At 38.9% G+C, this 17,105-nt stretch overlaps 1 protein-coding gene across 1 annotated transcript in view; it reads left to right on the top strand.

Annotated features, from left to right (window-relative positions):
- LOC126474495 (zinc carboxypeptidase-like) overlaps positions 1–13,522 on the top strand; it is a 72,198-nt gene extending 58,676 nt beyond the window's left edge. The window contains exons 5-9 of the mRNA XM_050101965.1: positions 9,454–9,614; positions 11,492–11,576; positions 12,345–12,547; positions 13,146–13,310; positions 13,481–13,522. Coding sequence (XP_049957922.1) covers positions 9,454–9,614; positions 11,492–11,576; positions 12,345–12,547; positions 13,146–13,310; positions 13,481–13,522 — 656 coding nt within the window. The remainder of the gene's footprint in view (positions 1–9,453; positions 9,615–11,491; positions 11,577–12,344; positions 12,548–13,145; positions 13,311–13,480) is intronic.
- The last annotated feature ends 3,583 nt before the right edge of the window (positions 13,523–17,105 follow it).

Genomic DNA, 17,105 nt, shown 5'->3' with positions numbered 1-17,105 from the left:
AAGAAATGTGTATGAATACTTTAAAACACAGATGTAAGTTAATTAAAATTTATTTGAGCATTTCTTAAGGTAATAACTGATTAATTACATCATTAATCAGTTTCTCTTGTGTGTAACCATTTAAAATAGTGAAATAATTGTGCCAAGACAAATTCTTGAAGTTTGTTTCATCATTTGGTATAAATTTATTGAATTCATATTGTAATTAAGTCTTAACATATCTTCACAATTTGGATGTTTATCTTCGATTCTACACAATTGCCTTTGTAATTTTTTCATCGTGCTCTAATGTCATAATAATTGTATTCACAGTTTTCATAAAATAAATTGAAAAGAACAAAAGTTGGTCTTAAAATCTGATCAAATGTTTGAAGAAAAATGTGAGGTAATAAAGTACCCATTTCTCTGGTTCTTTCTCATATTATTCCCATAGCATTATCAACTATTTCATTTATATTTTCTGTAAGTCCATCCTTAATTTTGTTTATAGTTCCGAAGTGAGTTATTTGCCCTTGATACATCTCTTTAATTTCATTTTTAATTTTGTATTTTCAATGTTTACGAAGTGATGATACAACTTCTTCATAAACACTGTCTTGAAACTCTCCTGCTAACCTTATTTTTGATTTCATGATTAATGAATACAGACCAGGTTCAGTAATAAAATTTATATCTGGATGGAAGAGTAATGAATCGTCACCCATCAAGTATTTACACCTTTTCCTATATTTTGCCTAACATGATCTGACATTGCCTTTCTTGTGTTTGTAAAATCTAAGAGTTTAGCCACATCTTTAGCTTTAAATCGTGGTCTATTCTTTTCATCAATAGTCATGAACACTTCCTTATCATTATATGTAAACTTCTGTCCACAAGGTCGATGACTGACTATTGAATAAAAGACATATATATTAGAATTTTTCATAATTCAAAAAATAATGCTGGGCTCATTGATAAATTTCATATTTAAGTAGCGCTGTTTCGTTTCTGGGCCTACTTTGTGCAACGCTTGTTCAATTGTTGGGCTCGCATCTTTGCTCAGGACTGTTGCATTCTTTGCCAATGTAACTCCTCCTTTTCTTCTATACAGGGGGTACATTTCCTTTGGGGCTTTTCCTGAAATCCTCAGATTTCCTTGAGGGTATGTCTCACAGACAGTCTGTTCTGGATATCAGCTAGTCCCACTTCTTTAATGTCCTTTTCAGTTTCTGTCAGCCAAGTGATTTGAACCTTCTTGCTTTGCAAAGGTAAACAGACGGTTAGTCAATCTGTTTGTAGGAAACCTTGTAATATCACTATAGAGAGCTTCCTTCTTTTTCTTGCAGAGTCGGAGAACCTCTTGATATTTTTGTAGAGCTCCAAGTTATGCCGCCTTCTGAATTCCCTACCTTCTTCTATTGGGCCTACGATCTTCCTGAGGATACACCTCTCTTGGACTCCAAATTTCTCCATCAGACCTCTCTGGTTAACGGAAAGGCGTTCCATGGCATACAGGGCTTTTGGTCGTATGACTGACGTATAGTGCTTAAATTTCAGGTTGCGTGACAGGCATTTTTAACTGTAGGTGTTCATAGTCAGTCGATAGGCTTGTTCCAGCTTGTTGACTCTCATGGATAACGACGTTTTTCTGATAAGTTGGGTTCAATCCATTCATCGAGGTACTTAAATTTCTCAGTTTTTTTAATTGTTTCCCTGGTCTAGCACCATCTCTCTGTTAAATTCTTTGATGTTGGTGAAGAACTGTTTTCTCTAGAGACACTTGAAGACCCATTTTGACAGCTTGTTTTCTGAGACAGTTTACCTGCATTGTTGCCATTTCAAGAGAATCAGCAATCAGTGCCAGGTCATCTGCAAAACCGAGGCAATCTACAATAAGTCCTTATGGCCTAGGTAGACACCACTCTGAACACCCAAACTGGTCGGTTCCTGGCGCCATTCTCTCACAAATTTGTGAAGGACACAGTTGAAGAGAAGTGGAGAGGGTCCATCCTCTTGTCTAACTCCAGTTTCTATCTCGAATCTTTCTGAGATCTCACCCCTAAATTTGACCTCAAAATGGGTGTTACTCAAGGTTTTTAGAATGAATCTGCAAGTTTTGTTGTCTAGTCCTAGTCGCTGGAGTACTTTGTTAAGCGTTTCTCTATCAACAGAGTCGTAGGCCTTCCTGAAATCAACAAAGGTGATGGCCACCTTGCAGTTCCTCATCTTGGAGTATGCCAGTACAGTTTTAAGGTTGAGGACCTGTCCAGCACAGAATTGGGTCTTTCTGAAGCCATACTGATATTCTCCTGTTGAGTATCCAGTTGATCTTCTGCCCTTGTTAGTAACGCCTTGGAGAGATTCATGTATGATATTGGGACAAGAGAAATTCCACAGTAGTTGTTCAGATCAGTAAAGTCTCCATTTTTGTGAGGAGGATGGTTCAGAGCCGTGTTCCAATCAGGTTTCCCAGATGTCCTGGATGATGTCAGAGAGTTTGCCCATGGAATTGCTCCCAGCACATTTCCAGAGTTCAGCAACGATAGAGTCCTCTCCAGCTACCTTATTATTCTTTAGAAACTGAATGATTTGTCCAACTTCTTCCAATGAAGCAGGCAGTGAGTCTGGGTTGGGTGTGGTTTGTTTGTAATCGAAGTCTTCGCTGGGTGGATCACAGCTGAATAGGTTTTTCAAGTAGTGAGGTAAGAGGTGGCTGTTATCCTCATTGTTAAAAGCCAGTTTACCCTGAAAGTCTCTTAAGTGGAGGCTTGGCGGATTGTCTTTTCTGAGTGTCTGCTTGTAGGTTCTGTAGAGAACTCTGAAGTTATTCGTAGCGAAGCTCTCATCGATTTGGGTTGGTTGATATTGCGTGAAGGTCTGTTTGGTTTATTGAATTAGCTTACCTGTAAACCTTCTTTGTTCCAAAAAGTTCTCCCAATTTTTCTTGGTTCTCAGACAATTCCACTTCCCCCACAGTGTCAGTCTTTGGGTTAGTGCATTGCCACAGTTTTCATTCTACCATGGATGCTTCCTTATTCTCGTGATGGGGGTGAATTCATTGGCCATCTTCACAAGAGTCTCCTTAAGTTGGTCACAGCAGTTGAAATCTGTGCTGTTCAGCATCTGCCTTATTTCTTGTCTGTTCTTACCTCACTTATGTCAGATCTTATCATCTTCAAAGTTCTGTGTACTCTTGTGATTATAGGCTGTAGTCTCATTTTGATCTTTGGGAGATAGTGGTCTGAATCTAGACTGGCACTTATTAATACCTTCAGGGCTTGTTTTTTCTTCTGAGATTTTCTTGAAATGGCCACATGATCTAATTGGAGTTCACCCAAGGTGGTGTTAGGTCAAACCAAAGCCCTCTGATTCCTTGGCAAGTGTTTGACATGAACAACCCATAAGTCCTACAAAGATCAACCAATAGTGCCCCATTGTGGGTGGCTCTCGTATGTGGTGGATAGTTGCCCACTGTATTTCTGTACTTTTTCCCTCCTTCCAGTTGGGCATTCAAGTCACCAAGCAGTATGTTGGTGTGTGTCTCTGAAACTTTAGAGAGAATATCTTATAAGTCTTCCCAGAATTTTTAAGTTCTGTGTGGATTGCGTCTGTTGTTCTGGTTGGTTGGGGAATGTACGTTGACTGCACTGTAGCCCTTGTTATCACGTTTGAGGGAGAGGATGGATACACAACTGCTTCCAGAGGTGAAGTCAATCACTGAATCCAGTATCTTCTGACTGATTATAAATCTTGTACCTACGTGACTTAGGTTCTTCATTCCCCACTGATCCACTTTTCCTTTGAGGATTCTATATCCTTGGGACTCTATGGCATAATCATCTGTGAATCTGGTTTCCTGTACTGCTGTCAATACTATTTTGTATTGTATTAGTGAAACGGTCAGATGTTTCAGTTTACCCACTTTTAGCAGTGAATTAAGATTAAATGTTCTGAAGAAGCTTTGCCATCTTGGTCTGAGTTTAAATCCAGTGATTTCAGGATGGTTCGACTCATCCTCAAAGCACTTTAGTGCTGACTCCTCAGAATCTAAAAGTTGGCTAAGGTCACTTTGGGTGACAGTGGATTGATTACCACCTGGGGTATTGCATTCAGGGAAATTTTCCTCGATGCTTGGTTGAAGATTATTCTTTGCGAGCTGTGGAAAGCCACTCTCCAAGATACTAACCAAGTTGTTTTCTTGAGAGGCTTATTATTCAGGGTTGTCACCTCTAGACAGATTGCTTCACTATGGCTAAGGGTTCCTGCCCACGCCACTCTTTACTTATGACAAAGAATGGTAGAAAAAAGGATAAGGCAGGAATAGGATGAGGATAGGACACTGAGGGCAGAAAGGCCATTGTGGGACACACTTTGTCTGGCCCCTCCCCTTCAGCCTGTCCGGCTTGAGTGATCCTTGTTGTAGGTAAACTACTGCCAGCATAGCCCTCTGGATCCAGAGCATGGAAACTTCCTTTTAACAAAATCTTATAATACTTCTTTCTATTAATGTTGTACATGAAAATTGCAGTTGCATGTGAAAAGAGTAAACCAATGAAATATTTGAACAAATATTGATATATACATAGAATGAAACAAAACTTACTCAAGTGAGAGATGTATTTAGATAAGCTTTAATGATATTTCATTCCACACATGAATACTGACTATAGAATTGCTAGGTATAAATGGAATAAGAGAAATATAAAATGGTATTATAAAGGTATGGCTAAAAAGGTATTACAAGTAGCAAAAATCACTTTTAATATATGAAAAAAGTATATTTGCTTTCAGTTTCATCAAGATAACAAAAACCCTGATATTTTAATTATAAATAACAGATGAGTACATAGTTATTAAATGTATGGTTACTGTTGTCCAAAGCATCTAGACAGAAATGGTAATAATGTCTTAGGTCATACATGTTTCCCAACTATGAATAATGATCCAGTGGAAATGCATATGGATGACAAAGAGTTGTGATACTTGGAGATTGATAAGGGTAAAGCAATCCTATTTGAGGTTTTCGTTCATGAAACTGGTCATGCTTTAATTTTAAAATACACAGATGTTGATACAGCAACAATGCATCCATACTACGGTGGTTCACATTTAGAACTCTCTCAAGATGACATCGACTCTATTCCAAAAAATACTGACAATAACACAGCCATAAAAACCATAAAGAATCCCAGTTGCTTCATCTGAACCAAATGAATCTTTATGTTAGATGAAGAAGTTCGATCGCCCTGATGGGCTCAGTACACAGTCTGTGTACAATCATATATCATTTGTGAATGGGATTTTATAAATATTTTATCGAAAGTCGTTGAGGATTGGTAGTGATATGAGATCATAGCTAATAAATAACTGGATAACATTTCTCAAACAAGATTTACAAAAAAATAGATGAAATATATTAAACACGAAGTAGAAGTTTATTTTATTTGTGTCAATACGCTATACATCATATATTTTTATATATTACAATTAATACCAAGCTATCCTAACTCAATATCTAGTAGGGGGTTACATAAGATTTTACTCTAAATCATGTATTATTCCTTAATGAACTTTCCTATATGGCAATAGATGAATGCAATTTTAAATATAAAACTAGAGATGTTATAACTAGAAAACTTCCAGAAGGGCATACTGGAATGAATTCTGTATTTGGGTACATTAATGGTTTGATGTATTTCTTTTAGGACAATACTATGAATATAATGAATTCACAAAAAAAGTATTTAAAGCTGGTATAGCTGATTTATGTTTATTAACTAGAAAATTTTACTTTTTCCTTCCAAAAACTTTTCCTATATGAATGGAGCACATTCAATCAAAACTGTGTAAATTTTGAAAAACTGAAAATGAATATCAAGTAAGAGTATACAATAGTAAGCGAATTCCTTGTGTGAGTGGAGGTTATAAAAATCACTTTAACGAATTCTGAGTTAAAAACATTTGAAGATACTGTTGTCAATGAAATATGGTGAATGACAGACTGAGACTGACAACACACTCAAAAAATGTGTTGATTGTCAAGAGATTAAAGAAACAGAATGTATTTGCCCAAATCCATTGTATTGAGATAAACATACACGTAAATGTATGAAATCTACTATAGAATATATAAAAAATCAGAAATCTGGCTGAGCCTCTTTTTAAAATTCCTTCATAAAACTTTTATATTAAGTAATAGACCAAAGTGGAACAATGTACTGTGGCCTATTTGTGTGATTATTGTAGAAGAAGTAATATTACTGATTCCAACAGATTAAGTAAGCATGATAATTTAATTGTAGTGCATAATTTACTTATTCCTACAAGGAATCTTAATAATATGAGAGTAATCGAATTAAAAACTAGAGCTAAAAATGTTTGTATTAGTGGCCATAATAAATTAAAGAAATCAGAATAAATAAATTTATTTATTTTACAAACTTTCCATTTCATCAAGAATTATTCCAAAAGACAAAACAAGATCGAAACATGTACTTAATATTTTCACAGATTTGAGGATGATGTCTTTGGAAAAACTTGACCACCAATACAAGATAAGCTCTCATATTACCTTTGGTTGTGGTGAAAGCCATGCCACATCTGTACATAATACTGGCCCAAAACAGGCGTGAATCGCATCCCTGCTGAACGTGTATCGTAAAATATTATAACATGCAGTGGTAGCTCGTCGCCTGTTTCCTCTTCTTCCTGGATCATCAGATGTCAAATAAATACTACATTCATCAGTGAAAATAACCCAACATCACTGATCCACTTTCCATCACAGGAGTTCCTTTGCCCACCATCTGCGCGCATCACAGTGTTGGTGGTATATATTGTTGTTCGTAATGGATGTTAGGAACAAAGACTGGTGATGGCTGGGTATAGTCAGGATCGACTTCGCCCTTCATATTTACTTTGAAGAAGGCAAGAACTCTCTTCAGGGTACCTACGAGCCATATTTTGATGGCAGCAGACATTAGCCACTGCTAACCTCCGGTGACCACTAAGAAGTAGTCTTTTTTTTGTCGTATGATAGGGGTACAATTGTTGAATGATACTGCTGTTGTGTACGCCAATGCGATGGGCAGTTTCCCTTGCTGATAAGTCTTCTTGCTGTAACGATAAAGTGATAATATGCGCTAATCTCTAAGCTTGAAATGAATTTAGAGGTGTGATGGTAGACTAAATAGTTCGTACAAGACGCACTGACCAGTTCAAGATTGAACACATAGCGACAAAATTGCACCGATAATGCAGATTCCTTTATTTTTACATCATTTCCGGTTTCATGGCACCAAAAACCACATCTTCAGGTGAACATCTGTATAACAGCAAAACCAGAAGGAATAACAGTCCTGAGACAACATCTGATATGATCAATCTAAGAAATTATATTAATTTTTTTTTAAAAAATTTTAAAATTATTAAAACTTTTACATTTTCTTGTAACCAATTCTCGGTTTTGTGTGCTAGCGGCGAATTAAGTATTAAAGGTGTTTTATTTATTCACACGCTACCAATGATTCATTATGGTATAATTTGTTTAAGACTCATACACCATATTGGATTGGAATCGGGCTGTTTTTACTGAATGATATACCGCCTTTTAACGATGTTTTGTTCTAATCGACAACGAATGTTGAGTACAAATTCCGAGCGTTTTAGCGCAAATATTTTAGTTAAGTGAGTAAAAACTTTTTAATTATCTCACGTAAACGTTTTAATAGCTTTCTATAAATTTTTAAAACTCAAAATAATTTTAGTTAGTTATATCAGTGGCTGTCTCAAGGTTGTTATTTTACTGATTTTACTGTTGCACAGATGTTCACCTGACGATGTGGCTTGTAGTGCCATGCAACCGGCAGTAATCTAAAAATAAAGGAGTAAATACAGCTGAAGCAGCTTATTAATATCTAAGATGATTACTCATAGCTGTGGTTGCTCTACCTAGAAGGTTACTTGGAGAAGGATCACAACCTACGCACATTATGAGAGTGGTGAAAAACATTTTTGTGCTTTTTACATAAAAAGTAGCCAGCTGCATCTCTATGCGATGTACGACAATAATGGTTTAGAAGAGTATCCCATAATCATCGCTTTTATATTTAAAAATTGTAGAAAACATATATACACACATGTAAAAAAGTAAGAAAACGCCGTACCTCATTATAAAACACCCGTATGCGTACACACATGTGAATCAGGCCTGTTGTAAGCGTGTAGTTGCTAACTTGCCCTCGTGAGAATTCATACCTCATGTTTCTTATGCTGGGAACGCTGAAGCAAGGCGTCTGAGCAGATAGACCCAGACTGAAGCAAAGAAGACGTAGCAACAGTGAGACCTGCCACACCAAATGACCTACAGTCGACAGTTATTACTATTACGTGTACGATAAAAGGCAAGGAACCGTCCCTCTCAACCACACAAGAAAGGAGAAGGAAACGCTTTGGATATTCTGTGATGCTCTCGGAAAACTGTCACGCGTTATTGGACGACTGTCGACGCCACATGAGAAGTTAGAGAACAGAGATCCTAGTCTATGAAACACTGACGCGTTGCTTGAAGAGAGAGATAATTCGGCGTCAGTCATGTGGTTGTCGAAACTTTTTCAGTCTACAGCCAACGATGTAGAACTGGTTTCACCATAACTCTCATTGGACTTGAATCTTAGTGCTGCTCTTGTGCACCATCTATGTACATCTTTATAGTTGCTGACGGACAGAAAAGTCACTACTATTGAAGTTCAGTGTTGATTTCTTGGGATTTCTTTTCTACGAAAGTTCCGTTAGTAGCTGAACACTACATAGCTGTTCCTACCACAGAAGACAAAGCCGCCACACCTTCCGGCGTTAACCTAACGAGAGATAGGCGTTGGCCGCCCGCAACTCCTAAGGACGACTGACAGATCGCTCAATCGCTACTCGCTTTCCAACACCGTCAGTTGCTGATAATGCTTTCTCACATGATTACGCGGCATCTATGAGTCCTTTACGATGGTCTTCCCATTTTATACGCCACCAAGTCTGGTAGCACCACTAAACAGAAATCACACCAGTGCACTCTACCTGTCACAGAGAATTGCATATCAAGTCATTTATTTGCCTGTCAATGGTGTGTACACAGACGAACTTACATTTGCATCTGATCAGGTCTTCTAGATACTTCACTTTTTTTGTCAGGTAGTGTACATGCACAAGCAGCAGGTGAGAAAATTAAACATTTTCACCATGAATCGTGTAATGATAATGAAGAACAGCTTTCGTCATATTCGCAAAACTTACACGGCGGTGAGGATCCCATCAAGTAACAGGAACAAGATTGTTTTGTCATCTGCCGTCAAACCCGTAATCACTGGATTATTTATTAAAACTCACTGGGATTTCTTGTTTAGACGATTCTTTTTTCAGTAAATTTTGCATTGACACGCATTACTAATTCTGATCGGAATTATTACAAATATGACTTGGCAGGCATCCATGCTGGTGAGTGGATCGGCCCCGCCACCGCTACGTGGATCATCAATCAGATACTGACCACCAATGACTCGGCCGTAAGGGACACCGTGAGGCAGTTTAACTTTTACGTCTTCCCTAACCTCAACCCTGATGGATACGTATACACTTGGACCACGGTGAGTAGCAAGCTAAACTTTATCAAATTTATCAGGTTAATAGTCTGTATGCTATTCAGTTTTGCTGAATTAATCGATTATATAGGGTATGTAAGTCCATTTCGGAATGACAATAAGAATTTAGTTAATGTGATGTTATAGATTGCCAGCCGGAGTGACAGAGCGGTTCTAGACGCTACAGTCTGGAACCGCGCTACCGCTACGGTCGCAGGTTCGAATCCTGCCTCGGGAATGGATGTGTGTGATGGCCTTAGGTTAGTCAAGTTTAAGTAGTTCTAAGTTCTGGGGAACTGATGACCTCAGAATTTAAGTCCCATAGTGCTTAGAGCCATTTGATTTGTTACATATTACGACATTAACTCTAGAATATAATGTCGTTGTTTCTCTTTCTGGTCCAATTAAATCCAGATAGAACTCGGCATATTTGTTTATTTAGAGTATTGCTTCCTAAATTTATTTCTTTGACCACACTGTGTTATATGAATGGAAACCTAAAACATTTGAAATAGCTGTCACTCAGTGAAATATATTTTCAGAAACATATTCCAAAATTCCGGCCAGAGGTTTTCATGACTGTGCACTAAAACTTGTTTCGCCGTTTCAAGAAGCATCCGGAGCGCCAATGAAGATAAATGTAGGCTACTAACACCTTGTCTTGGGTGTATCTGTGTACGTGACGAATAACTCTAAACTGTCACCTCGCATATTTCGTAATGCATATGAGCAACTGAAGAGTGTTTTCAGTAGACAGATGTATGCACAGCAGCCCATAATGTTAACCAATACATTGATTCCTAGAATGATGGAAAATATGTTTTACATGTTGTTATGACCAGTTCTGAAACAGAACAATGTATATTTATGCTATGAAATAATTTTAATTACAGTGTATGCTGGTGCGTTGTAGTGACAGTAATACATTCACTCTATAATCGTTGTTGTCCCCTCCCCCTCCCACATCAACAAACGCAAGTAGTACAATGTCTCTTCCCAAGGTGATGTTTGACGTTACACATGAAAATCAGACTAAGAGCAGCCGACCAGTTGCAAAGGATAAAGTAATCTTTAGCTAGGTTTCAATAGATATAAATCTATCTTCTTCAGAAGACGGCAGTATTATAACAACATGAAGTGATATGTCCTTATCGTTTAGGCAAACATCTGCATAGTTACATTAATCATATAAAATATAGCCCTGAAAACAGGGTTTGTCAGACAAATAAAATAGGTACATAGAAGTTGCAGAGCGCCTAAGCGACTGAGTAAAATCGGCCAGCGTAGTAGCACAGCGGCCAGGGCAGGTGGCGCTCATGTCGCGAACTATGCAGATGTTTGCCTAAACGATAAGGACATATCACTTCATGTTGTTATAATACTGCCGTCTTCTGAAGAAGATAGATTTATATCTATTGAAACCTAGGTAAAGATTACTTTATCCTTTGCAACTGGTCGGCTGCTCTTAGTCTGATTTACGTGGAACCGTTGCTGTAGCGCAGCTATGTTTAAATTACACATGAAAGTTTCTTCAGACTGTCCTTGAGAGTGACCACAGAGATTTTCAGTTTACGTCCGAGTAGGATAGAAAAGTATACAGGTAACCTTGCATGTAGTTGGCGTAGCTAGAGAAAGGCGCTGCGTAATTGATGCTGTGAGGATAGGCCACGAGTCATGCCTGAATCAGTCAGTAAGACCATTGGCAGGGAAGTGCGAAGTTTCGGGTTCGAAACGCAGTCCCGCATAAAGTTTTGATCTATCGGGAAGTTTAGAAAGTAGCCTCTGCCTTGGAGTTTCTCAGTAGCTTCTGGACTACGGGAGCTGATGTAGAGTACAAGTGCTTCCCAGCTGTCGTCGTGCTCAGGATTGACATCTGTCCGCAGGATCGCAACTGGCGCGGGACTCGCACCCCATACACGCCGTGCTACGGGGCTGACCCGAATCGTAACTGGGACTTCCACTGGGGAGGTAAGTATTGAATCTACAGCAAGTACTGGTCCGCCTTTCACAATACTCGTATGTCCATTGGTATCTAATGAACGTAATTATCTCTGTGTCTTTGTACACAGTGGTGCAGCAATTAAATAACCTTCCTAAGGTTGATAGTATTTACGATTCTCCAATACTCGAAACTAAAATGAGTATTACATATAATTAAGGATAAATTATACGTGTATGTAGGTGACTTTTGTCTTTTTTCTATTCAACCAAACACATTCTTTAACTCGGGCACGAATTATCAGTTGCAAAATCACGAAAACATGTTCCAGGATTTAGATACGAGTGTCCATTGGCATTATCCTTTAACTTTATTCTAAGCTAATTGCCATAGGACACGTAGTGAAAAGTGCGGTAAGAGTTTCAACCAACGTCGAGATGAGAGCTGAGGGGATAACTGAAATGGCTGTTGGTTGTAGTAGGTCCGAAACGACGAAGAGACTTGTACAGAACAGACCAACGCGGCGAGACCCCAGTCATTGAACATACGAGAACAACAGCAAAACATTGAGAGCTAGAGAACTCCATCCCTTTCATCTATACACACTGTAAATCTCTTTGAGTTTAAATATGCATGTCATTGGCATTTTCTAGCTATATCTAGGTCAAAGGTGTTCATTCTGTAGTTTGCTACAACGAAGAAGCGCTCTCATAAATCTAGAAGCAACTGCATAGATACACGAATAAATGGCCTCAGTAATCATGTGTTCACAAGCATTTGTGTTTCCTCACCAACAGAAGAAGGTGCCAGCTCCACAGTGTGTTCATCGGACTTTGCCGGTCCAGAACCCTTCTCCGAGGTTGAAACGAGGACCTTCTCAGAATTTTTGGCGAGTCTGGGCGACGACTTCCAGGTCTACCTAGACTTCCACAGTTACGGGCAGATGCTCATGTTCCAGTATGGCTTATACAGCGTGACAGCGCCGAACTACGACGACCTGGTGAGTCTTCTGTGACAGCATTATTGAATCAGGACCGGCGTATTTATTTTGTTCTGTTTGTTAGCGTCACTCGATCTGACTTTGTAACACTATTGCAGTCACTAGCAGCTAATTAACCATTTATGTAGTAGACTTTAGCTGCAGAATATTAAGACCAAACTGAAACATTAGCGACATTTGTTTGAAGACATTAAATAATTGTGTACTTAAATAATTGTGTACTTACTTCTTGGTCAACATAAATCCCAGTATAAAGTTTCAAAGTCCCGGACTTCGTTATCTAAATTACGAATTAAACTGGTCTTGCGGTGGACACAATATAGGTAAAACAAAATAATTAATGTAGAAGTAAAAAGCTGGCAGCATATGTCTACTACATGACTACGTGACAGCGCACATACCTCATTTCTTGTAGGGAAAATCTGTGCAAAGAATGTGTTTGTACCAGTCCAGAAAGCTACATATGTCAAAGACTGAAAAAGTAAACACACATCTGACTACGATGGCAATATCTCTACTGGTTTACCTGTAAGGCCAGTTGACCGAGTTAAAGGGCCTCACTGATTTCCACATACATAAAAGCTTCACGTTGTCACAGCTCGTTAAACTTCCTTTACGAAGTTTCGAGTTACAAATAGATAAGCATAGCTCTGTTCTGCGGGAGGCTGTAACAGACAGAGTATTGCATAAGAAATTACTCTTAGAATACATGGGGTGTCGCATTGAGATGATATTTGGTAAAGGATACTGGGCAGATGGGAATGTAAATACGAGAAAATCACTCGTGATGCCAGAATTAATTTACAAATATATATTGATTTAATCAAGAACGACTTGAGCAGGCATTGACGGTGCTCTTGCCAACCAGTTGAATAACTAGGTTTTCATACAGACTTATATATTCTCCTTTAAAAAGCGGACTTTTTATTATAGAGCGTTAATATGGATGATTCGCTCAACGTGCTCCAGCAATGACTCATATAAATAGAAAAAGCTAACTAACAAAAATAGAATGTAGCCTAAACTTCGATTTTTCTTAAGACTTCAAAGTTTTATGTTTTCATACTTCGTTTGACTGCGTACAATTTACCTTAAGCGATTACAATATAAAAAAGTCATCGTAAAGAAATAAAAAAATTCCTTCTTCTCTCATGTTTCTTAGATGCATTAGAAACGACGTCACCATTACCCAAAACCTCACTCAATAATATTAAAATGATGCCACCAAGGTAGTTAACACTTTTTTTCACGAAAAGACAACAAATGAAACACGCATTGAATGACTCGCTTGACATTTTGTACAGAACTGCAATTTGTTTTCCTGTTGTTACGTATACAGTAACGACTGAAAGGAAACTGTTATTAACAGGATTCGGATTATCAGTTTTCTGCGACTGGCTGAAACTTTTAATTTTCCATATATTTAATGTCGGCAATATTTCAGTGTCTCCCCAATACACACAAAAGCGGAAAACAATTTGTATGTATCTAACTGATCAAGATTTCAGCTCTTGGAAAACTCTTTAAATTTTCTGTACGTCAAAAACATTTTGAACTATCATTTTGCTATGTGCTACGGCATTCTTTCAACACTGCAATTTCGTATTAAGTTTTTCGATTACTAATATTCTGCATCTGTGTATCAGTTTTGATACATAGGGCAATTATGATAAACGGGAACAAATAGCAGGAAAAGATCGCTAAGTGGATACGTGGCAAGAGAGACGCTATGGACATATGAAAATGTGTTGGAACGTGTTCCAAAGGCGGTACACCCATCTAAAGATGGAGATAAAATATCTTTGCTGGTATCAGAGACTGAAAACATACGTCAGAGCACAGCAGGTAAGTGTGAATAGTCTGTCTGTACTAGCAGTTTGGTGATGTTGTTGCAGCAGACCATCAACACCAGTTCAGCCTCAATGTGTGGTCGAGGTACAGTAAATGTTGTCGATTTGCATCCGCACAGAAATTCAGAAGTGAGCTGGAGGATGTAGCACCCACCTCACTCTTCGTACCATATAAGGCACCAGAAAAGGAGAGAGGATCACAAGCAGGAAGAGCAGATGTGTTTCGCCTGTCAGACGTGATGAACGGATTACTGGTCCCATGAGACAGTTGCGAATAGTGCCCACCCGCTTGCTGAGAGTGTCTCAGTGTTGGTGATTCGCTGCTACCATTCCACTCAAACACTAGTACAGAGGGGACATTCGCACATATCTGGTGTGTTTACATGTGAGCTTTCAAAGGTATTACATACCTTTTATCTCTAATTTGAAGTACATGAACCTCCCGTACAACGCAATCCTGGCCATATGACTATATGACCACTTTTACTCCTTATCTTCTCAGGGATAGTTTGTTGCAGTTTGCCCACATTTCTCAAACTCACCCAGTACATCAAAACTGATACACTCTCTTTATCTTCTCAGGGGCCATTTCCTGTGTTTATGCAGTTTAGCAAAATTATCAAGTACAAATACTTAAACTTCAGTAAATAAATTAGGGCAGTGACTGGAATTATTGAAATACAAAGTACAGAAAAATCGTTAAAACTATGATCAACTTAAAAATTTTACGAACATAGTCCTAACGTAATGTTTAACTACGTTCCTTGTTTGTACTATGATAATAATTGTATATCATTGTTGGCCCAGAGACCCCGTCTGCATCTACATCTACATGATTACTCTGCAATTCATAATCAGGTGCCTGGAAATGGGTTCATCGAACCATCTTCAAGCTATTTCTCTACTGTTCCACTCTCGAAAAGTGCATAGGAATAACGAACACTTATATTAGGTATTAAAATCCATGGAGAAGAAATAAAAACTTTGAGGTTTACCGATGACATTGTAATTCTGTCAGAGACAGCAAAGAACTTGGAAGAGCAGTTGAACGGAATGGAAAGGGTCTCGAAAGGAGGATATAAGATGAACATCAACAAAAGCAAAACGAGGATCATGGAATGTAGTCGAATTAAGTCGGGTGATGCTGAGGGAATTAGATTAGGAAATGAGACACTTTAAGTAGTAAATGAGTTTTGTTATTTGGGGAGCAAAACAACTGATGATGGTCGAAGTAGAGAGGATATCAAATGTAGACTGGCAATGGCAAGGAAAGCATTTCTGAGGAAGAGAAATTTGTTAACATCGAATATAGATTTAAGTGTCAGGAAGTCGTTTCTGGAAGTATTTGTATGGAGTGTAGCCATGTATGGAAGTGAAACGTGGAAGATTAATAGTTTGGACAAGAAGAGAATAGAATCTTTTGAAATGTGGTGCTACAGAAGAATGCTGAAGATTAGATGGGTAGATCACATAACTAATGAGGAGGTATTGAATAGAATTAGAGAGAAGAGATATTTGTGGCACAACTTGACTAGAAGAAGGGATCGGTTGGTAGGACATGTTATGAGGCATCAAGATATCACCAATTTAGTACTGTAGGGCAGCGTGGGGGGGTAAAAATCATAGAGGGAGGCCAAGAGATAAATACACTAAACAGATTCAGAAGGATGTAAGTTGCAGAAGGTACTGGGAGATGAAGAAGCTTGCACAGGATAGAGTGTCATGGACAGCTGCATCAAACCAGTCTCTGGACGGAAGACTACAACAATAACAACAACAACAACAACAACAACACAAAAAACAATGGTACAGATATATCTGTGTTGATACAGCCTCTCTTTTCCTTTCGCTGTTCTATAATTATTTCCTGTTCACGCATTCTGGCTGAATCCTTTATTTCTTTATTTTGTTCTTTTCCTAGTGATATGTGTACCCTGTAGTTGATAAAAGTGCGTTCATACCGGAGAGTGCTCAGAAATGCTAGTACTGAGCCGTGCGGCTCGCTTAGATCTCTCTATTGTCGGTTGTGACCTCGTGCTGCTATCTTTGTCCGAACACGCCTCTGTGGTGCGACAGCGCGCCTCGCAGTTGGGAAGTTGGCTCCAAGTAGCACGGGGTCCCAGCCGCGCGGGGTAGCCAAGCGGTTTGAGGCGCCTTGCCATGGTTGGCACGGCTAACCCCGTCGGAGGGTCGATTCCTCCTTCGGGCTTGGTTGTATGTGTTGTCCTTAGCGTAAGTTAGAGTAAGTTGGATTAAATAATGTGTAAGGCTAGGGACCGATGACCTCAGCAGTTTGATCCCATAGGAACTTACCACCAAAAAAAGCACGGTCAGAGGAAGGACCGCGGCGTGCAGGAAGTGACCACGTAGCGCTGAGCCTGTTGCGGGACAGGAGGGCCTTTTGGACGGCCAGCGGAGTTGTATGCAAGGAACGCGACGCACCAGTGACTGACTGTGAGTAGCGTCGGCTGTTTGTACCTGCCGGGCTACGTCTAGGGGAAGCGATCTTAAAAAAATAATTAAAAAGATCAGTTTGAGACACATTTTTACGTTGTGGGCTGTTGGTGCCTTGTTGTTGAGGTGCTGTCTGAGACGCCCTCAGTGAATCAAAAGTTTGACCGTTTATGTTAAACTGTACGCAATGCGTTCTACGGGAGTAGGTCAATGGCTGTGCGCACTCTATATAGTACTACTCCCTAGTGAATTCA

Source organism: Schistocerca serialis, chromosome 4 (assembly GCF_023864345.2).
Source record: "Schistocerca serialis cubense isolate TAMUIC-IGC-003099 chromosome 4, iqSchSeri2.2, whole genome shotgun sequence".
Lineage (NCBI taxonomy): Eukaryota > Metazoa > Arthropoda > Insecta > Orthoptera > Acrididae > Schistocerca > Schistocerca serialis.
This window is presented reverse-complemented; position numbering and strand designations above follow the sequence as displayed.